The sequence below is a fragment of the Strigops habroptila genome, chromosome 3 (assembly GCF_004027225.2).
Source record: "Strigops habroptila isolate Jane chromosome 3, bStrHab1.2.pri, whole genome shotgun sequence".
NCBI lineage: Eukaryota > Metazoa > Chordata > Aves > Psittaciformes > Psittacidae > Strigops > Strigops habroptila.
In genome coordinates this window covers 58,792,368-58,813,912 of record NC_044279.2, presented here as the reverse complement: position 1 = coordinate 58,813,912, position 21,545 = coordinate 58,792,368, and the positions used below count along the sequence as shown (strand labels likewise).

General features: G+C 51.6%; 2 protein-coding genes across 3 annotated transcripts in view; one reads left to right on the top strand and one right to left on the bottom strand.

Annotated features, from left to right (window-relative positions):
* SSPN (sarcospan) overlaps positions 1-21,545 on the top strand; it is an 88,723-nt gene that overhangs the window by 29,409 nt on the left and 37,769 nt on the right. The gene's annotated exons all lie outside the window — the stretch shown is intronic.
* On the bottom strand, positions 6,536-10,735 carry BHLHE41 (basic helix-loop-helix family member e41). Of its 2 annotated transcripts, XM_030479379.2 has the most exons (5): positions 10,527-10,735; positions 10,241-10,304; positions 9,845-9,952; positions 9,467-9,578; positions 6,536-9,357 (listed from the first exon to the last, which is right to left on the bottom strand). In XM_030479379.2, exons 1-5 carry the CDS (start codon positions 10,586-10,588, stop codon positions 8,333-8,335), a joined length of 1,371 nt encoding a protein of 456 aa, XP_030335239.1. In that variant the 5' UTR covers positions 10,589-10,735; the 3' UTR covers positions 6,536-8,332. The 2 variants fall into 2 exon arrangements, with proteins under 2 accessions (XP_030335239.1, XP_030335238.1); XM_030479378.1 differs by lacking the exon at positions 10,527-10,735 and having other exon boundaries at positions 9,467-9,952.

Here is a 21,545-nt window from a genome sequence, read left to right as displayed (position 1 = left end):
ATCTGTGTACTGTTTCTCTTGTAGATCTTGGCCTAGTTTGCACAAAATTATTAAGCAATCACTGAGAAATGGCTTTAGCCTATTGATTAGCGTCTTCACTTGGGGGAAGAGGAAATCAGAGTGCAGGTTCCTACCGCAGCTCCTGCGAAGATCTGTTTTTATTCCAGTGGGTTTGTAACATAAAGTGCGTAAACATGCTGCAAAGCAGGGCTGGAATCTAGGTTTCCCCTCTCAGATGACTGTGTTATCTTCTGATCGTCCTGTGCTGTCCAACAGGAGCCTCCAGCCACAGCCTCCCGTGCTGCCTGGTAAGCGCTGCCACTGCCAACAATTTTGAAGTAAAAGGTAGAAAATCTAGTTTGGCTGTTGAAAAACACACTGATTTGTGCAGCTACCTCTGTGGAAAGCTTTAGGGCTGAGATCTGAGTAGAAGGCAGGGATAATCATGTGAGGCCCAGAGCAAGCAGGGGGTACAGATGTGTCCAGTTAACTAGCTTGTATGGCTCTCTTCTGGTCCCACTGGCTGTGGTGTATTCATGTCCTGGGCAGCTGTCCACAGGGCAGCTGTGGCTCGCATGCAGAACCCAACAGCTCTTGTGTCCACACTGTATCATGTGAGTGGCAGCAGGATTATTCTTGGCCAGGACTGATGCCTGATCTGGGCCTCTCGGCTGTGGTAGGAAGCAAACTGGCAAGAGCTGCTGAGGCTGGTATCGATGTCTTTCCCTGGCCCAAGCAGGAGGGTGCATGGGATGCTGTTCTGGGTCTTCCAGCCTTGGGCTTTCTGGGGTATGGGAGGACTGGGGTAAGGGAGGACTCGCAGCTCCTAAATAAAGAAAAAGTTCAGGAATGTAAAATGTGTAGCAGATTCTGCTAGGGGGTTAAGCACTCTTGGTTCTTTTGCGAAGCTACAGAAAGGCTGGGTGTTTGAAAACTAGGCTGGTTTTCTAGTGGCATCTGCTGTGCTAATAGAAGGTCTTGCCTTCCCCTACAGACCATGTTTTGCTTATATCCATAGAATTTTGCAGTAACATTACCATTTGAGAAGAATCAAAGTGAAAAAACAGCCTCTATTAAGGAGTTCTCCAACCATGATTTATTATGATGCCCTCGAAGGTTACAAACCTCTTGGTCTTTGTTATTTTCTGTACAAGAAAGCAGAATTGGTCCATACCTGCACAATATTGCATTCTGTTTGCTCAAAATTCATTGAGCAAACCTCTTGAATGCCAGGACTCTGAATCCAACTTGTTTTAAACCTTGAATGCTGCCCCTGGGCAGTGCTAAAACTTATCTCCCCTAATCTGCAGTGATATTGACAGCATTATTAGCTCTACACAGTCCAAAGGCCACGGGTGCCATTTCACCGCAGCTGCTGCGCTCAGGGGGTGCTTGAAGGGACAAAGGCAAATTCAGTTTCCTCACAAGACCACGAAGCCCACACCGGGCTGCCAAAACCCTGATCCATGTAACAGCTTTGCCTGCCGGCCAGGCGTTCCGAGTGAAGCTGTACCCGACTTGGGTAAGCCCTCAACCCGCGGACGTTTCCCGCACCCCCGGCAGCGCTCTGCCGGCCGTGCGTACCGGCAGCCGCCTCCTGGCACCCCGGGGCGGGCTGAGGCCGAGGGCAGCCGGAGCCAGGGGCAGCGCCTCGGCCGGTAACGCCTGAGGTAACGGCCGCAGCCCAGCGGCTGCCCCGGCCGGCGGGGGGCGGGCCCGCAGCCCTGCGCCGTTGCCAGGCGACCGCCGCCGTCCCGCCCGCCCTTCCCCTCAGCGCACTCCCCTCCCCGAACCGCCGCGGCCCGCGCGGACGTGCCGGGCAGCGTGCGCGGCGTCACGTGGGCGCGCGCGTGACGGCCGTTGGCTGCCTCCGGCCGCCTCAGGGGCGGCCGCGCGCTTTGGGCCGCGGTGAGGCGGGGCGGGGGGGGCGGCTGTGGCGCAGCCCGCGTGCCCCACTCCGTGCCAGCCCCGCGGGCTCCTCTGTGCGGGCCCGCCTCCGGGCATGTCTGGTGCCGTCCTTGCGCGGCAAACCCTCTGCCGCCGGCCTTCTGGGTGCCCGCGTGAAGCGCTAAAGGGAGTGCTGACAAAATAACCAGATGACCTGTTTTATGCCTGTGTCTCCCAGAATTGCTGTCCAGTGCTAACGCGTCTGTGCGAGCACTGGCGCTTAAAACCAGAGGTGGGTGCGCAGGCAGCTGTGCAGCTTCACCTCTTCTACCATCTGCACAAATGCAGATTAGCCCTGTCAGGCAGTCTCGTTCTTTTCAAGCATCGCATAAAAGATATTTCATCTTTAGGAGGTACGTTGTTTTCAGCCTCTCAGTCACTTGCAGAATAAAAGAGTTCAACCTGCATATTAAAAAAAAAATATAAAAAAATATAAGAAATAAAAAAAAAATCAAACAAAAAACCCAACCAAAAAAAAAAAAAAAAAAAAAAAACACCACACCAAAAAACCACAAAACCAAAAAAAACCCAAAACCCAAACAAGACCTTTTGTTTCTCTATTAATCCTGCAAACACATTTGAAGATCTGGCTGCCAGAAAAAGCCTTTTTTTCTGCTCCTCGGGCTGCTTTATTGTTACAAAGCCTGCCCTCAGTGTTTTGATTTGTTTTTGATGGAGATACTCATATTCCAGCCAAGGAGAAAAGTAGATCCTGCAGCTGGAACCTAGGTAAAGGTCTTACAACCTTCACTGGAAGCTGTGATCTCCTAACTACAGAAATAGCGATGGGGGTCACTACTCACAAGATCCAAACCTGAAGTCAGTTCAGTGGGTTCTAACCAAGTCCTTAATGCCATAACTAGGACCGTGCAGATGGACTACTGCTTCTAGATAGATGGGCTTCTTTGCACATAACATTGCATGTGAGCAAAGCTGTGTGCCTGCCTGACAGCAACTGCAAAGCTGGATCTGTTTATAAAGTACAGTGAGAACAGAATCCAGTGCAGTATCTGTCAGCTCAGCTGGCTCTGTAGTGCAGGTACTACTCCAAACACACTTGGGGAGCCAATTTTCTGCCGAGTAAGAAGGTGCCATATTTACATAACTCTTTTCCTAAGGTGGTTCTTTAGAAATTGCTCAGTTTTGAGAGTGGCTTGGCCACAAAAAACCAAACCCAAACAAGAGGCCTTTGCAGAGGCAGGGGAAAGAACCTTCCCCGGCCCTCACGGCCCAGTAGCACTGCCTGGCATCACAGTCCCTGCTTTCCAAACCACAAGGTCACATCTTCCCGCCAGCCATCCCTGGGATGCATCAGGAATGCCAGGCAGGGAGAGGCATGCCTGCGCCCCAGGAAGGGGCAGCAGCGGGGGCAGCAGGTGTGTTGCCACTGGGATCCCCTGAGTTCAGTGAGGCAGAACAGCTTCTGCTGCTCGGCTCAGGGCAGCTCCGGGCAGCCAGCAGCACTGCTGTCACTGAGGCTGCGGTGACAGTGTCTGTGACAGATGGCAACCCCAGAGACTGAAATGCTGTAGCCACGGGAAGCATGCAGAGGGAGAAGTGACAGCAGCAGCTCAGCCTTGCTCACGTCCAGCCCACACGTGTCTAGGACTTGCGCAGCCGCTGATAGTGACAGGTGAGCCACTGGCTTCTCTCTGCTGCTTTGCAGTGAGCTACTCTGAGGCTGCAGTATAACCAGAGATAGCAAATAGAGATTCAGCCTTTCTTGAGTGCAACCAGTGCTAAAAATCCAACTGTGGTTGGTTTGTTTTTTGTTTTTTGTTTTTTGTTGGGTTTGGTTTTTTTTTTTTGTGGAGAGGAAGTCTGGCATTTTTGCTCCTTTATAGAGTCATAGAATGGTTTGGCTTGGAAGGGACATTAAAGGCCATCTAGTTCCAACCCCCTGCCATGGGCAGTGACACCTTCCACTAAACCAGGTTGCTTTCTTTGAGGTCATACTTTCATATTAATTTCTACAACTAGGAGGCAGGAAACTTGTCAAAGGCAGTGGTGATCACATGATTCCGGGAACTGATGTTTGAGGGGAAATGGAAATACCTTGTGAGACCCAGGGTACAGGGCAGACTATAAATTTACCAGTGCTGAAACGCACATTGCGCACAGTCCCCGAGCTTGCTGTATGTCAAGGACATTCAGTTTGCCCTGACTAGAGGTGAAAATTAAACAAACAAGCCCCAAAATGGAGACTTAGGACCTACTCCGAAGCCCATTACGTTCGAGAAAAGGGCTCGCTTTGACTTAGTTGGTAGGTCAGGCTTTTCTGAAATGGGACTGATGGTCAGTTTGTGTTCTATACCTGTGATCCTTCCAAACATAAAAACTTCCATGACCTTCAGTGGGAGGTACATGATATTACCTTCCTCTGGCTTAACAACCTCAACCATGTTTATTTACCACACTGTAATGGAGCCTTTCATGTCACTATAATATACTGGATTTCAAAGTTTATTGCTTAAGAGAATACATTTTACCAGCTTACATCTCTTATCTTGTGGTTTATGAGAAAATAAGTGTACTCAAGTGTATACAATAAACGTAGCACCCAGTCCTGCATGCTTAGCACTTGGGAAGTGCAGATGAAGGCCCATATATCATACAGTTATAGAAAGCAGGTAGGAAATAACAAGCATTGATAATATGTATTTGCACATAGGTGACTGTATATTTAAACCTGTCAGGCTCTTGTCCAGCATTTGTATGATTGGTTTTTTTTTTTAACCTTGGGAAAATACGAAATGTACAATTTGATTTAGATGCCAAAGGGATTTGAGGAATCCTGGGATTTAATAATTAAAGCTGACACTAGGGTCCCTCTTGTCAGTCGCCTTTTGCCTCCAGCAGCAGTGGGTTATCAGCCTCAACTACAAACCTTTCTTTCACGTGTTTGCTTTTGTTAGGCATTGGGATTATCTGAGCACATGTATTTTGTCTTTACGGTTTATGTGATAAAACTCAATAGGCTCCACTGACGGGGCAACTTGATGTGAACTCATTGGGCATGTTTGATTTGAGGGCTGATAAAAATAAGCTTTCCTGTTATTGTACATGGAAAAGAACTGAAATTGATAAACCCTGGTGAGGATCTAGGTCTAGAGCCCGATGATATCTAAACCGATTCATATTCCCAAAGGATGGAAATTTGAAAAAGGCATAAATCCTGGCCCACGCTCAGGTTTCAAAAGACCCAAGTGTTCATGAGGGGTGCGATTCTTTTGAAAAGTGCTCATGGCTCCACCCTTTCTGGGTGCAAAGTAAACTGGTAGGAAGGGCTTCCTTCATGCTCAGTAAGCCAAATCCCCTCCCCTAGCATGAGGAGTTGGCATGTATGCGCATGTGCGTCCACGTGTAACTCTGGCCACGTAACAAGCGTTGAGCTGTTTAAGTATGCAGGTCAAAGTGAAGTGGTTGGCAAGATACCGAGCTGAAGGGCTGAAGCCAGTTCACTTTCGTTCCTGCGATAACACGAGGCGCAGAGCGGGATTCAAAGACAACTGCAGTCAGACACAGTTTTTTCCATTACCTATAGTAAGCTTTGACTTCAGCCCATGAACAGTTGGCTCCAGTGGGTATCCTGATGGGATGTAGCGGCCTTTGGTCCATCAGCATCGCTTTCTGGAAAAAGCACCGCTACTTGTCTGCTGGTATTTGAACAGATAGCCCACCTGTATCTCTGTCTAACAGGAGTTAATTTTATAATAGCTTCCATATGAAAAGACATATATCTATTTCTTAGCAATCCCACTTCGGCAGTTTAAAAAAGAGCTCTTATTTTTCACCCGACTTAGAGTCCCTCCTCTATTTCAAAGGACTGCTGGAGTCAACACGGGTCTTAAGAGTTTTCTATTACTTTTGCACTCCAACTTCATTTCTTGTGCGCGTAGAGTCATTGGTGTTGAAGAACCGGCAGAGGGAGTACTAAACATTTCCTTCGTGTTGCGCTCTTACATAAACACTGGCTACTGCTTGAGGTTTTCCTTAATTTTATTTCTCTGGAGCTGGAAGAATTTTTGAAAGCAGAGGTGATGCGGCTCAGATGTTAAATCCGTGGAAGTCTTCCGGGTGCTTCACTTCCATGCGATGAATTACTTGTCTGTTTCCATCACTCTATTCCCCCTCCTGCTCGCTCCCCTCCTCCCCCTCTGAATGTTCAGTTTTCTTTGAGGGTTTCCAAGCTGGGACATACATCATTCCTCCAGAGCTGATGATACGTCATTAGATTGTCAGGCAAATCGTGAAGTTTGCTAATGGTGAACAAAGATAGCTCCTGTGCAGCACCAGGGCTGTGAAGTATTCATTGTAAAGATTATTATTTTGCAAATAGAAGAGGAGAAAAGTAGATGTCAGGAAGAAACATGCATGTTCCACAGGCACGCTTTACGCTTTGTGAAACGCACATACCTGCAAACAGAGTTTGCCAAAGGGAGTTAAAGGAAACCAAGCAAACCCAAATGCAGATTAAAAATGTGAGAAGGCATTAAAACCATTTTCATCGGCCACACAATCATATGTTTCAAAGCTCAGTGCACCGATTATCGTGTCTTATCAGGTTTTTAATTAGAAGACAACCCCATTTTGTGTATTAAAGTTTTTATTCCTTAGTAAGAATTTTTTTAAATCACAAAATAGTGTGGAAATATTTAGATAATAGAATTCATGGAGTGCTGGAAAATACTGAATATAAAGATTGATTTCTAATATATCACATACTAAACTGTTCTAAACCAGCTGGCTTCTTGCAGACAGGATTTATTTTTTTTTTTTTTAATAATTTAAGACAGCATAAGCTTGTATCAAGCATAAGCATTGTAACAAAAGTGCAACTTTTTCAGCAAACCCTCCCCAAAAAGGTATTTAACTCAAAATATCATTAACACATATTTTCTCCCTACAAAAATAGCATGTCAGACATCATTAATTGGATGTATTAACAACTTATTTACATACAGCCACTCTGTAGGCCAGTAAGATAGTTTTTTTTTTTTTTCCTTTTTTTTTTTCCTTTTTTTTTTTTTTTTTTAACGTTGTTTAAACACAGCGTTTGAGGCAAAACAGTAGCAACAGCAGCAGCGGATGCACCAAACAGACGGACAGAGCCCGGACGGACGGATGGACGGACGCACGCTCGCGCCTCACCAGGCTGTCGTGTCTCACCTCTTACATAACATTCAAGTGAGATTTCTCACAGTGCTACCTTGGCAACAAACTAAAAATATCTAGGCAAGGTCTTGGTTTAAGCCTTCTTCTAAAAGCTTTATCCGTGTGATTATCTGGCGGTCTGGTTTGTCTCCGGGAAGGGAAACGGCGGCATTCGAGCACGGGATGAAGGGGAGAACCCACTTGGGAAACTTACCCCAACCGGTCTAATCGTTTCTGATTGCACAGTGAGGTGTGTTACCTACGGCCTCCGCTTTGTGTCCCTCGGAATTTAGGATAAAGTGAGTGAGGAGTAGTTCAGGCTGACGAGTTGCTCTGTGTTTTCTTGGAGGGGAGAAAGAGGAGGGGGGATTTTTGTTTTTGTAGTTCAGTGCAGAAACATTCATTTCATACAGCAAGGTTCGGGGGGAAATCTCTCGGGGACATACTGAATTAAATAAAGAGAGGGTGAGAACAAATGCACTTGCCACACCTGTATACCTTAGCCGAAAAGAAATAATAACTATAAAATAAACACAAGGTTACATAATGGGTCTGCCCCTCCTTCCCTTGCACACCCAAAACTCGCCGCAGCCAGCGGCACCCCCGGGTGCTCAAGGCACTGCAGGTTCGGGCTCGGGGTGCTGCCGTCTCTCCGTGCTCCGGGTCTCAGTAAAGTGCTAGCGCGGGTGCGGGGGGGCTGCCCTCCTCCCTTCCTTCCTTCCCTCGCCTCACTTCGCCCCGCCCGCACCCCGAACCCACCCAGGGCTCCCGGGCCGCGAGTGCAAGTTCCTACGAGCCCATTGCAAATAAGGTGCAACATTTAAGTTACCTTAGAGAGAGAGAGGAAAAAAAGTATCCTTACTATTTCTTCTTCCTTTGTTTTTTTGTTTCCTTTTTTTTTTTCTTTTTTCCTTATTTATGCATGTATAAAGCCAAACATTAAAAAAATACTGAGTAGCAAATTTTCTCCTTGACGGTGCTCTGCGGGGCAGCGAGGCTCCCCTCGAGGCGGCCGCTCGCCGGGCCGGGGCTCGCCATCCCGCGGCCGCCAGCTCCCGGCTCGGCCCGGCCCCGGCGACCCCTTGCAGATGCCGCCCTGCCCTCCATACGAAACCGGGGGCGCAGGTGTCGGCCCGACGGCCCTTCCCCGCCCGGCGGCGGGGCGGCCAGTCCGAGGGGAGGGCAGCGGCGGCGGGGAGCCGGCCCGTGGGGGCTCCCGGCCGGCGGCGTCTCACGGGCCCTCGGCGCCGGGCTCCTCGGCAGCAGCGGTGTCGGCCTCCTCGCCGGGCTCGGCGGCGGCCATCCCGGCGGCGGCGGCAGCGAAGGGGTGCGGGAGGTGGGGCGCCGGGGGCAGCCCGGCGGCGGCGGCGGCCACTTTCTCGGCGGGGCCGAGCACGGACGACAGGCAAGGGAACGAGGCGGCGGCCGCGGCGGCGGCGGCCTGGGCCGGGATGCCCGGGTAGAGGAGCGGGATGGGTGCGGCAGGGTAGAGATACTTCTCCAGGCTGCCTTTATCCAGGAAGGGCTGCATGTAAGCGGCGGCGGCAGAGGGGGAGATGAAGTAGAAGGGCAGGCAGAAAGGAGCCGCCGCCGGCTGTCCGAAGGGGACCCCGCCGCCGCCCGCCCCCAGGGCCATCAGCGAGCCCAGCAGTGTGGCGTCGGGTCTCACTAGCGCTGCCGCCGCCGCTGCCGCCGCCGCCGCCGCCTCGGCTCCCCGTGCCGCCAGCCCCGGCGGGGGGGGCAGGGGGCTGCCGCCGCGGTCCAGCTTCAGCCGCTTGGGCGCGGGGGGAGCCTCGTCCCCCGACGGCTCCTGCTTGATGGCCAGGGCGGGCAGCGCGCCCCCGGCCGCCGCGGGGCCGCGCTCTGGACGAGCCTCGCCCTCCCCGCCGTAGCCGCTGTCCGTGTCCGTGTCGGTCTCGGCGCTGAGCTCGGCGGCGTGAGTCCGCTGGATGACGGGCACGCAGTTAGCCTGGCCCTCCGGCTTGTGGCCCGGCGCGCAGGGGGGGGCGGGCGGGGAGGAAGAGGAGGAGGATCCTTTGCAGAGGGGGCCCGGCGGCGGGGAGAGGAGCTGGGGGCCGGGGAGGAACTGCGACGAGATGGAGTGCAGGTGGCCGAGGAGCTGGGCGCATCGCTGCTCGCGGGGGGTCCAGCTCTCGAAGCGGGAGAGGTACTGTAGCACTTCCTTGGCGCACGTCTGAAAGCCCGAGTGGAAGGCGTCCAGGTCGGCCTGCACGGGTGACTTCATGGACCGCTCCCCTGCGGGGGACATCGAGAGGGGACAGCGTTTGCCCGCGGCTCCACCGTGGGGTGCCCCGCTCCGCGCCTCAACCCCCCCCTCCGCCCGCCCTCGGTGCGCCCCGCTTACCATTCTGCAGAGCAATGATCTTCTGATGCTGCTGCTCCGTTAAGGCTGTTAGCGCTTTCAAGTGTTTCAAAGTCAATTCCAGCACCACCGCTTTCTCCAGGTGTCCCAGCGTCTGCAAATGCAAGGGAAGAGGGTGGCTCGGCTGGCTAACTCCCGGCATGCTGTGGCCACTGCCAAACGCCCGGCCGCCTCTGTAACTTAGGGGAAACTGGTCTCCGAGGAGCCAGTTACGGGCAGGCATGCAGGCAAACGGGCAGATGAGCGGGCACGCAGGCAGGCAGCACGGCGTCCCGTACCCCCGCCGACCCTCGGCCTGCGCAGCGGGCAGGCTGCCGGCGCCTGCATCTGCATGTACATCTACGCGCCTCTGCACCTTACCGTCAATTTCAGATGCTCGGGCAGTAAATCCTTCAGCTGGGCAATGCATTCGTTAATCCTGTCTCGCCTCTTTTTTTCTATCAGCCTATGTGGCAGTTTGTATGTTTCCTAATTAGCAAAATCCGGAAAAGCCAGGCGTTAGACAGAGTCCCTCGGAACGCCGACCAAAACCAAAACAAATGTCACGCCGACCACATGCCGCGCAAATTATCGCCAAGGCACCGCTCTCCCCGCCGTGCCAGCTCGCTCGGAAACCCGCTTGCAGTTCGGGGTGGGGGGGAGGGAAGTTAAAGAGGAGCCCTCCGGGGATGCTCCTGGGGGTGCAGCTGCGCCGTGAAATTTAGCGACCCCCAAATAACTGCTCGAGCGAGAACAACCCCAGAAACTTACTCTTACCTTGCTCTCGTCCCTCTTCACGCCTCTTTTGGGTTTGCACATATACAGGGAAGGGTAGTCCAGCCTGGAGAGAAACAAAAAGATCCGGCATCGGCAAAAGCCAGGGCTAGCGGGCAGGCAGACGGAGGGCCGGGGATCGGGCAGGGGATGGCCGGGAGGACGCGGAGGGAGGCGATCCCCGCGCACCGCCGGGCAGCCGGCTCTGCTGCCAGCGCCTCACAGCACTTTCTGCAGGGGACGAAACGCCGTAGAGCCAGGAGCCGGAGGTGCTGCCCTGGCTCCTTACCCTATAAAATCCCTGTGCTCCAGTAGCTGCCTCTCCGGCAAGCGGGAGATTCCTTCATCCATGTCTGGCAGCGGCTGACGTTTCGTCGCTGCTTTTGATGGAGCCGGCGGGATGCTGAGATCAGTCCGTGGAGATCCGCGAGCGACGCTGCGCACATGCAGCCTCCGTTCCCCCCTTCTCCCGTGCAGTGGCGAAAGTGTGCGGCGGCTCGTCCCCGTTCCCCCCACTTCCCCTCCTCTGCCTCCGCCGCTGCCGCTCCCCCTGCCCGCCTCGCTCCCGCTCCCCGCGCACCCGCCCGCAGCACACGCGAGGTTGCACCCGCCGCCGCGGGGCACGCGCGCCGACAGCCAGCCCCGCACACGGCTCACGTGCGGCGGGCGCCGGGCGGGGGGCGGGACCGGGGCGGGGGGAAGGGAAGCGGTGGCGGGGGGGGGGGATGTCCCCGCCGGCGGCCCAGGGTCCGCCCTGCCAAACACCGGCTTTCCCCCGTGTTGCTGCTGTTGCTAACATCGTCATCGTCCTTGCTGTAGTTATTACTACTTGTACCCTCATTACTTTTCCTAATTTTATTATTATTATTGTAATTTTATCATTTCACTTTTACTTGGGGAGGAGAAGCCGCCCGTGAAAACGCGCCCGCTGGGAGGGGGGGATCGACCCCCTCTCCCCGGAGAAGGGGAGTAGGTAGAAGGGCGGGTAGGGCGTCACGTTTGGTATACGTCGTATATACATTTGAGGGTGCATGAGCACGAACAGGCGCACACGCGTAGTTGTTTTGCGGTGCCGCAGCTCTCGTCCTCCGGTGATACTGCTCGGCAGACCTTTGGACAGGAGCCGGGTCCGCCTGCAACGCCAGACCGCGGCAACACCGCTTTGTATATACGTACGGATACATATATATACCTATATGTATATACCCATATATATGTGTATATATCTAGTACAAACATATCTGTACCGCGACGCTGCCCTCCTGACAGGCAGCCCGTATCCCCGCGGGGCGCAGGGGGTGACATTGGGAGCCGATCTGCACCGGTGCAGCGTGACCGCCCGCGGCAGCCCCGGGACGGGGCGGAGCGGGAACCCCCCCTCCCTCCCGCCGCTCCACCCTCCGCGCAGTCCCCGCTCCCCGCCGGCGGCGGCACCGACAGCCGCCTCCCTAATCCCGTCTCACACTGGTACGAGCACAGGGCCGGCAACGTGACCCGACCTGCTGCCACATCACTGCCGCCGGCAGCACCGGCTGCCCTGCCTCGCCGCCCCCCCCCGCCCCGGCCTATAGGCGCCGGCACACGGCGGCACCGGGCAGCACCGGGGACCCCCCCCCATCTCGGGGTACCGGGCGCCGTGCCTCTCCAGCCCCGCACTCCCCACCCCTTGCCTGGCAGAGCGGACCCCTCCAGCGGATGGTGGGGATGCTGCTGCCCCGGAGAAACGGGGTCCTCTTCCCGTGCCCCGGGAAGAGGCGCTGAATGTGTCCCTGCGTGTGCGCTGTGTCTGTGTGCACGGCGGCGCGGCATGTGCGGCCCTGCAACGTGCGGGGTGTGCAGTGGGAGGGGGGCGGGGGGGATGTGCGGGGTGTGCAACGGCCCCGTCCCACGTGCTGTGCGGGGGAGATGAGCCCCCGCCCGACATACCCCCCTCCCTACCCCGTATTCCCAGACACAGGGAAGGGCTGGCGGCTTTCTCTCCGGTATTCCCGGTGGGAAACGTCAGCAGCAGAGGAGATCCATAGCGATGTGTTTATATCCCCCTCGCCAGCCCTGGCCGCTTGCCTTTCGTTTGGTTCAGCTTCTCTCCCTCCCTCCGTCTCCGGCTCCCGGAGGTGCGGAACCCCCAAACGCGGGGCTCGCTAAGGAGAGGGGCAGCTTCGGGCTCCCACAGCACCTGGGAGGGAATTACTCAAAAAGCATGCCCCCGCCAGCCAAAAGAGAAAGAGCCTCGCGTCATTTCTTCCTAACGATGGTGCTTTACAGGTAATCTTACCGGGAGGGTAACTCGTGATTTTTAGATGCGGGGGGGCTGCTGAAACCCCACTGCCCGGGGTGAAGTGCGAATGAGGTTTTACGAGCAGCAAAGGCTCTGATGACGTGTTGGAGGCTCCGGCTGGGCAGGCAAGCGAGTGGCACTGAAGGCTTGTATAGCCCTTTCCCTGTTATAACCTGATGGCATCTTCACACTGCCAGTGCAACTAAACTAGGGGCTAAAAATAACCAACATAAATGTATACCACATGCCCATAGGTTATATTTGGGGGCGTCAGGAGAAGAGGCTTGTCGACTGCTGCAGAGGTTGTTGGGAGAATCTAAACCTGGTGGGAAAAGCAAACTATTACATAGGCTGGACTATATGGACCTGCTCCCTCGGGAAGGAGGATTGCAAGGTGGCATTGGTTGCCTCAAGTTAGGCATCCATGTTGGACATCTAAGGTGGACCTACAGGCTGTCTTGCTAGGCAGTGGAGAGAAACAAGCACCTTCAGCATGGCATTCCTCTCTTCCTGACTTGGACTGGTCTTTGAGAAAAGCATCAAGAAAACTAAAGGCACAGTTCAAACAAAAGAAGGAGCTTAACCCTGAGATAAACCACATGGAGGACTTTCGGGGGAGTGCTGACTCAAAGGGAGCTTGAACTCCAAAAGAAAAGACCGTTTCCTCCAGCTGATTCCTCCCGTGGGCAGCAAAGCAGGGCTTTGTGTGGTTTCTATGACTAATATAGGGGTGGGGAGCCGGGGGTGAGCATTTCTGGAGTACCTTCTTGTGGAGCACCTGGAGCATTTCTGGACCATCTTTGCCAGCTCCATCCTCTCAGGAACAACCTGAAAACCTTCAAATTATGGATACGATGCCCAGAGTGAGACTCGGCTTTTAGGAGGAAAAGTCCTATTTCTGGGATTCCTCTGGAACCAAGTGGGAACGGAAATCAAAAATGACCAAAGGATGCAAAACATGAGCCGAGACAGCTGGAGACTTTGTAAAAGGAGTTCAAGCAACATCTGGAAACTTCTAAGAGAGGTTTATAAGAGGTCACCTGCAGACAAGGATAAAAAGCTTCAGTGTCAAGGGAGAATGCAAAATTCTCCTGGAAGATTCCCAGTTTAAAATGGCAAGATGGATCAAAGAGGTGATCAGCAGCATGACTATCATGGAAAAGAATGCTTTCCAGAAAATAGGAAGCACAAGAAATCTTTGGCCAATTTACAAGCCAAGATGAACCACACCAAAGAGTTAAGAAACTGAAAAAAATCACTCAGAAAAGGAAATCAAAGGCTTGCAGGTCACCACAGGAAAAAACAGCCTTCTGCTGAAGACAAGGGCTAGCCAGAACACCCCCTACTACCAAACACTTGCCACCATTTTCAGTCTGCAGGAGGAAGGAATCAGACTGACTAGCCCAGGCGAATAAGTGCAAAACCCACAGTCTTTGAGGACGATACCTTTGGGAGGGTTATTCAACTCAGCCCATAACCACAACGTAAGGGAATGGCTCTGAAATAGGGCACCTGGGAGGCAACTTGATGGGTTCAGCTCTTATGGCAGACAGTACTTACCTTCCGGATAAAGGATTGAATTATCTAGGCTGGCTATATGACTAGAATGAACTCTCAAATTAGAGAGAGGTGGTCAGCCACATACTACAAAGTGGGGGACAAAGAGAGTTCAGCTGAAGGACCTGGATCATTTTAGTTGAATAACAAGATATTACTGAAGACTTCCAGGGTAGATTGGACATTGACTATTAATAGATTTTCAATTATGGGATGACTGGATAGAGGCCAGGGGAAAAAAATGAAACAAGAGCATATAAAACCTGAGCTGGGTCAGGAAAAAGGTCCAGCTGCCCCAGAATCCAGCAGGAGACGCCTCATGAGGAGCAGGTAAACAGAGCATGCACACAATGAAAGCTCTCCAGGCTGGTCTCCCAGGTCCTGGTGGCCCGTGGTGCAGAGACTTCGTGAGCCAGAAACGATATCTCTGTGTTTAATGGGAAGCCAAAGACACTGTGAGAGGCAGAGGAATTTGCCAAGGTGCTTAAATCATAGGCTTCAGAAGAGCATTGGGCCAGGAAGCAGACTCTGGTGAGAAGCTGGTCAGTCACCAGGAGTCCTGTCGTGCAGCTCTGTGGCTAATGCAGAAAGAAGAAAAGAGAACTTTCTATTTTAGAGAGCACCACACTTACCTAATGTATGTAAAACACACATTAAAAAGAGAGATAGTAGCCATGCAAAAATGCAGCTGAATTCGGAAGCAGAAATAAAATAACCTGACTGTGGGAAGGTGGTGGGCCAAGACAAGACACGATGTGCAACGAAGACTTTGCAGTGTTGTAAAATGGGGAAATGAAGGTAGGGCCAGCTTGGGGGTGCAGAGTCAGGACCTCATTTTTGTGCAGGACTGTTACAAAAACCTTACAAGGGGGACATTGGTCACAGAGGCACTCCTAGGCCATGTGAAATGAGTGATATTGACAGAGATGGCCCGAAGTCCACTACAGCAGTGAAGATAGACCAGCACTTGGGCTGCTGGTGGCTGAGCTAATCAGCTTGAAATGGATAGTGGTGACAGGAGAGTGTAAATGTTTCTAAATCTGAGAAAGTCAGATTGGTGAAATAGGGGCACTGGAGCAAAAAGCCAGGGGTGATGTTGTCTTCAGTGCCCCATGGCTGTAACTGTGTGACAAACACCAGGAGTTGTGCCTTACTCTATCAGTTTGGAAATTCCCTTTAAAGACATGTTTCAAGTGAAGTGAATTATTTGCGGGTAGCTGGTCTGCAATGAAAAGCTGTCCTGCCTCCCAGGGCAGTGAAAAATAAAGGTGGCTCCACTTTGAGGTCGCTTCCAGCCCTGAGTGATGAGAGAGTCTGAAACCTGCCTGGAGACCTGGGACCCTCAGAGATTCTTAACCAACAGCTCAGCCAGATCTTGTGGATGTGAAACAGAAATGATCCCCATCTGCTTGCTGGACATTTTCCAGGAACAGCAACCAGGAACAAATAAAACAACCTTCCCTGTAAGTCCCTGCTCTGAAGTCACTGGAAAGCAGCTGAGTCTGTGAATGAAGATGCCTTGGATGATACCACTGGGTTCAGTTTGGTCGTCCACAATAGATCTGTATATTGACAGGCAGAAATGGACCTGAAAGATGGGGAAAATTGCTTCTCGGTGAAGCCCAATCTAGTGATGGTCGGGTTTACGTAATGCACCAGCTCCACTGGAGAGGCTGGTGGGGAAAGTAGGGCACACCATGCCAGCAAAAGGCCTTGAGTGGCCTCCACTTTTCCGGATGTCTGTTGTGCTTTGGCTATTTATGGGTCCATACCGAGACCTTTGAACAAGAAGCGGTAGGTGCAATTGCACATGGCTTGTGATAAGTTCAAGGCTGACAGTCTGTAACTGGTCCCAAAGGAAAGGGAGTTGTTTCAAAAGCAGGTAACTTATGCCTGCTACACTACTGTTGATGGGGAATTTCCACCGAAAGAAACAAAACTGAGACTGCATGGAGCTGGCCCACTCCCCAGCCACTCGTGGAGGTGCAGGTCGGTAGGACTCTGCTCCTGTTACAGAAGGTTTGTTTGTAAATTTGCTAACATTGCAAAACCTTGCACAGGCAAAGTGACAGATGGAGAGCGTTTCAGTGGCCAACAGAATGAGATTTAGCAGTTTCAACTAGGGCAATTCCTGCCAGTAGTTAGATTACTGATAAGTTTTGTCGGCAGCTTTGGGGCTCAGTGCAAACAATGTCATGGGTGCAAAATGGAAGAGATGATTCTCCAAGGGGATGAATGCAGAGAAGGAGATGCTTATTTCATCTCTTCAAACTTACAGATGTGCAAATGCTTCTAATTCATGCAGGAAAATGGGAAGGGCAATGCCAGGCAGCGAGTGTGGGCTCCTGAACCCATTCACGCCAGAAGGTGCATCACAGACAGGATACCAGTAGGATATGACTAGAAAATGAGCTAGGAAACTCAACTGTCCTGGAATGAGCTATACCTTTGGAACGCAATGAATTGTATATTTATAGTACCAAGGGAAAAACATTCTGGTCATGGTGGGAAAATTTGGAATTAAGGGTGAAATACTTCATAAAATTTGTAGTGCATGGAAGCGACCTGTAGAGCACCTTGTTAGGTGATGGCTGGACCAGAAAGTTCTGAGATTATTATTTTGAAACTGGCAAATGTTTTGAATGATGCTGGGTTTCTATACATTACCTAAAAGCCTTAGCTAAACTAAAGGAAAAATCCTATTGGGTAAGATTCAGGAAGGATGTAGAAAATGCGTGCAGGAGATGAATGCCTCTATTGCAAGTAACGGTCTCGCAGAAACACAGAGAGACACCATGAAATAATATCTGTCAGAGTAATTTCATTAATGGGCTGCATTGCCTGATGTTCTTGGGTTTCTGTCTGAAGCAGATTCTGGGAGCTGCAGACTATTTCACAAAATGCCCTGAAGCTTGTGTTTTAGGACACTAGTGCCAGATGTCCAAGCGAAAGACGTCCTCTCCCTCCAAGTCCTAGGAGGTATGAGAGTATTGCACAAAGCTCAAGGGAGAAACACTGAATCCAGAACATTTCAGCAGATCTGTGAGGTGGTTGGGATCCCTAAAACATCTCCATGTGACCACAGCCTGAAGGGTTGGTGGGGTGTTTTTTTGCAGACTCTTCCAGTCAACTGGTTTGCTCCTCAGAACTGCATCAAGGGGCAACACCCAGCAGATTCCCATCCTTTTGAAGGCCTCAGGAGTGGCAAAGCACTTCCTCACAAGTTTGGTGAAAAGCTAAGGACTTCTGCATGCTTTTTTGTGGAGTTTTGGGAAAAGAACAAAGAGGTTTGGATCATGCATAGAAGCACATGTTTGCTTGGCTGTGGTGTTCTTTTTTTTTTTTTTTTTTTTTAAGTGGAAATCTGGGATATTTTACAGTCTTAGAAAAAGCAGAATGAGAATCTTAAGGATAAACCTAGAGGAATACTGTGGGACTTGCTGTATAAGGGCATACAGTCCTGACCTGGATATTGATGTATATATACTCTGATATACAGAGTACAGTGGGGTCCTGAAACAAATCCCATGCTATCATGAGGCTGATTAGAAAACGTACTAGGGGAAAACATGCTGGGGAAACAAAACTTCAGGATTTCGTTCTTTCTCTTCTCTCCCCTCATTGCAAATGTAGCTGTGAAAAGCCAAGGCTGAAGAAGCTGAGGCACAAATCCCCTTCCTCCTCGCTGGCAGCAAATGGGCAGACATTTGCAGGCAGGCTGCGGGCACACTGAATGCACCTTGAGAGCATTATGAGCAGCTGCCTGGAAGGGAATGAAGGAGCAGAAAACAATGAGAAAGGGGAGTACAAATATTTTGGATTAGAGATGGGAAAATACCTTACTGAAGCATACCGTGTAATTACAGATAAGTAAGAATGTGTCATTCATCATTTCTTAAATGATTTTCCCTTGTTCTCTGCACGGTGGGTTTATTAGAGCCTTGTCGTTCTGAGCTCCTTCAGGATAAAGGGGGTGGCTGAGATGGCAGGTGTGGGAGGGGGGATGAATCTTCCGAAATCCAAGGGTGTAGGACACGCAGGACAGTCACCTTCCTCTGTGAAACAGTAACTACGCCATCCCAGGCATTTGGCTGCGGACAGGTTAAGTGCAGAGAAGCTGAGAGAGAAGGCAGTGAAAAAGCTCAGTGATCATTTTTGGGTACAAGCACTACTTCGAGCAGTCTGGCTCTGAGCAAAGACCCAGGCTCCTGTTGCACGTGTCCTCTTGGGTTCAGGGAAGAAGAGTTGGGGTTTTTATGAACAAATACTCTAATGAGGGATCCTCTAAATTCATATTAGGTTTCTCCTCAGAGCTGGAATAATCTTCAAGAACCTACATTTTTGGTTGACCTTTAGGGGCAGAAGATACAACAGTGTTTTTTCTGTCTCTTTCATCATAGACCTTCTGCTTAAAATTGTCCTCGGGCCATCCTGCCTGTCTTCTTGTTACATGATAAGGGTGCATAAGGGCATACAGGTTTGGAAGTGCTGAGCTTTTTAACTAGAAGGACAGCAGGAGAAATCAGGGGATCTGTTCAATGCCTGTCTGCTTCTGTCACCACCCCAGATCTACCTGGAGTAGCAAGCAAGGAGAGACCCTCTGCATTGTATAAAGGTGCCACTGGACAGGCAAGCCAAACTCTTCCCTGCTGACCTAGGATGGGCATCAACTGCAGTCAAGACCCAAACCATAAGCAGGACAGTACAGAGCTCATCACAGACACTCAGGAAAAAGGACAGGCATGTTCGATGATCACTAAAAACCTGTTGTCCCAGAGGGAAGGATAATTCAGCACTTAGACCCATCCTAGCTTGTCAGGAAGTATCCAGGATACCTCTGGACCTTGCACCAACTGGGAAATACCCTCTCAATCACTGTGCCCGTATTCCCTGCTCCCTCCGGCGTGCCCTTTGCTCCCGGACCAGATCGCAGGGATGGTTGCCTGTGCTGGTGGTGCTCCCTGGGGCATGCAGTGCCATGGGGCACAGGGCTCTGAAGCTCTTGTGAATCCTGCTTTGCAGGGGTCACTTGCCTGCAGTGTTACTCATCTCCCCGTTGTGTTCCCAGGCTGCTGCTGCTGCTGCTGCAGCCCAGGCTGGAGCGCCAGCTCTGCGTGGCACCTGGCTGTGTGCGAGCAGTGGCGGTGGCAGGCCTGGCAAGCCTCCCTTCTTCACAGGGAGACTCTCCTCCCCTCGGATGAGCAGGTTTCCAGACAGCTCCCTTTTATGAGGACGGATTTCAACAAGGCTCTAAAACTCAGCCTCGTTTAACTTGTCTCCCAGTCTTCTCCTCTGTGTCCTGCTGGGGAGGTATTGCATGACCCCCTTTAAGCTGTCGGCAGCCAGGCTTTCAACGTGGCAAGGGGGCTGGGCTGTGTCTGGGCAAATGTTTTCTTTCTGCGGTCAGAAAGCAGGGCTGGGCAAAGGCGCCATGCCCGAGGCACATCCTGACAATGAGCCCCTGCCCACCCAGGCCACACTGGGCCCTGATCTCCCACATCGACAGCAGGGACAGCGAGGGTGGTAGGGACCATGGGTCTGCCCCAGGGGCAGCGCTTCTCCCTCAGGAGCAACGGGGACCTTCCCTGGTGTGGTGGAATGGGGAGGTGACACAGAAAGAGATGCCAGGGTGTGCCGGTGGGATGGGGACACGCTTGTGCCACCCATACAGCCCACTTCTGAGGCACGCTGGCATCCGCTGTCTCCAGCATTGATGCCCTGCTAAAAGGTGGTGGGCAGCCTGTGCATCTCAGCATGATCACTGGGGACCCCTGCTCTCAGGCATACATTGCTGAGGTTGCAGTTGCATCATTCCCCCCACACACGTGCATGCACCCCACAGCCATGAAGGTCCAAATCATCTCTTCATAAAAATACCTTACATCTAGTCCCCTGCCATGCCTGCATGGCCTTGGCAAAGAGCAGAGACTTAAATCACCAAATCCAAGGCCACACTTCAGTATGTTCTGTATGTACCTATTAAAGCTCATGAATTTATGCCAGGATTCAAAAAGGCCTGTGGTATAGAAAGGTCAGTTTTATTGTCCTTTACTCCCTTTACTGTTCTGAACAAGGTGTGAGGAGGAAGCAACAGGTCAGAGGGGTGCAGGACTCTTAGAAGCAAGCAGGTGAGCCAGGGAAAGCAGTGGCTGATGCTCATCACAGCTCCTAGCATTCAGAGCAGGGTCGGGGTGCATCTCCTCTGTTGTGAGGAGAAGGCATGCAGACATTTCACTTCTTTCCTTGAACCTCTGCCACAGCCATGGCCAAAGTTCAGCTCTGCACAGTGGTCCAGGCCTTTGTGAGGATGTCTTGCTCATGGGCTTTGCCACGTGGCGCAAGCCCCTCTTTAAAACCCCCAGCATGTGAAGTCATGAGCAGGGCAATAAGGCCTTGACCAGAACCATGCTCCTTGAAGAACAGAGGCACCACGAGGCACAAATACGTCTACCTGTCCTGTGAGCTGAGGTGATGAAAGCCCAGCTGGTCAAGCAGTCAGGCAAGCAGGACCATTACCACATCCATGTTTCCCGGCCCCACAAACCTAACGGTGAAGGAGATGAGAAAGCTTGGATTTTATTACTTTGCAATTTTGCAGATTAATATTACAGTTCATGTTCTTGTTTGCTTGCTTCAAACACCTTTTTCAGTGTAGCCAAAACCATTCAGAAGAGTTTCTCAAGGCATCTGTATGCATGGGAGCCCTTAGGGGTTTGGCTGTCCCATAAGACTGGCTCTGCAGGAAGCACACAGGAGCTGGGCACCCGCACTGGTGTAATGGCCAGTGCCTGCAGAGGGACAGTATGTCTCCCTCAAGGCTCTACCTTCTGTGGGACTGAAACAGACCACAGCAGTCCATCTGCTTCCAGAAGTACTACCCCCAGTGGCTGTTGTTTTAGCCTCCTTTCAGGGGTTGTCCACTGGAAGAGTCTCCTCAAAGCGCTTGGGTACATCTCAATGTGGCGAAGTCCATGCTGGCAGTCTGAGATCCTGCTAGCACCAGCAATGGATGCCAGCATCAGGTAAATTTCAGATCCGTATCTCCATGCCTGTGGAGTTCAGGTCAGCTAAGAAGTGCAGACTTTCTCAGCAGAGGGAGGAAAAAAAAAGACCCCTAGATGCCATGTTGACATTAATCGCCCTGCTTATTCCACTGTCTGGCAGCTGAAACCCTGGCAGTGTGAGAGCTGGGGGCAGTTTCCAGTATGGTCCCTAAGGTACCATGCATTCAACATGGTACATTAGGGAACTATAGTCAAAGTTTTGATTATTAGAGTAAAATTGGTCATAAAGAGAAAACAGAATGAAATAAAATGAAAGTGCAGCTCTCTGCTTCCCTAGAGTTTAACTTGATGTATTTTAATTTAAATGGAAAGCATCACATAACTTATAGATAACACTTTAAAGAACTAGTCAGGAACATATTGTCAATGCCAGATAGTGGCACATTTTAGCAGTAGTGTGATGGACATA

What these genes read in the sequence shown, in the direction of transcription:
- BHLHE41 (XM_030479378.1), bottom strand. Translation starts at nt 9,893, where the DNA reads ATGCATTGCCCAGCTGAAGGATTTACTGCCCGAGCATCTGAAATTGAC. An exon ending in GATCATTGCTCTGCAGAATG is followed by an intron (nt 9,358 to 9,466) that starts GTAAGCGGGGCG and finishes TGTCCCCCGCAG; the next exon opens with GGGAGCGGTCCATGAAGTCA.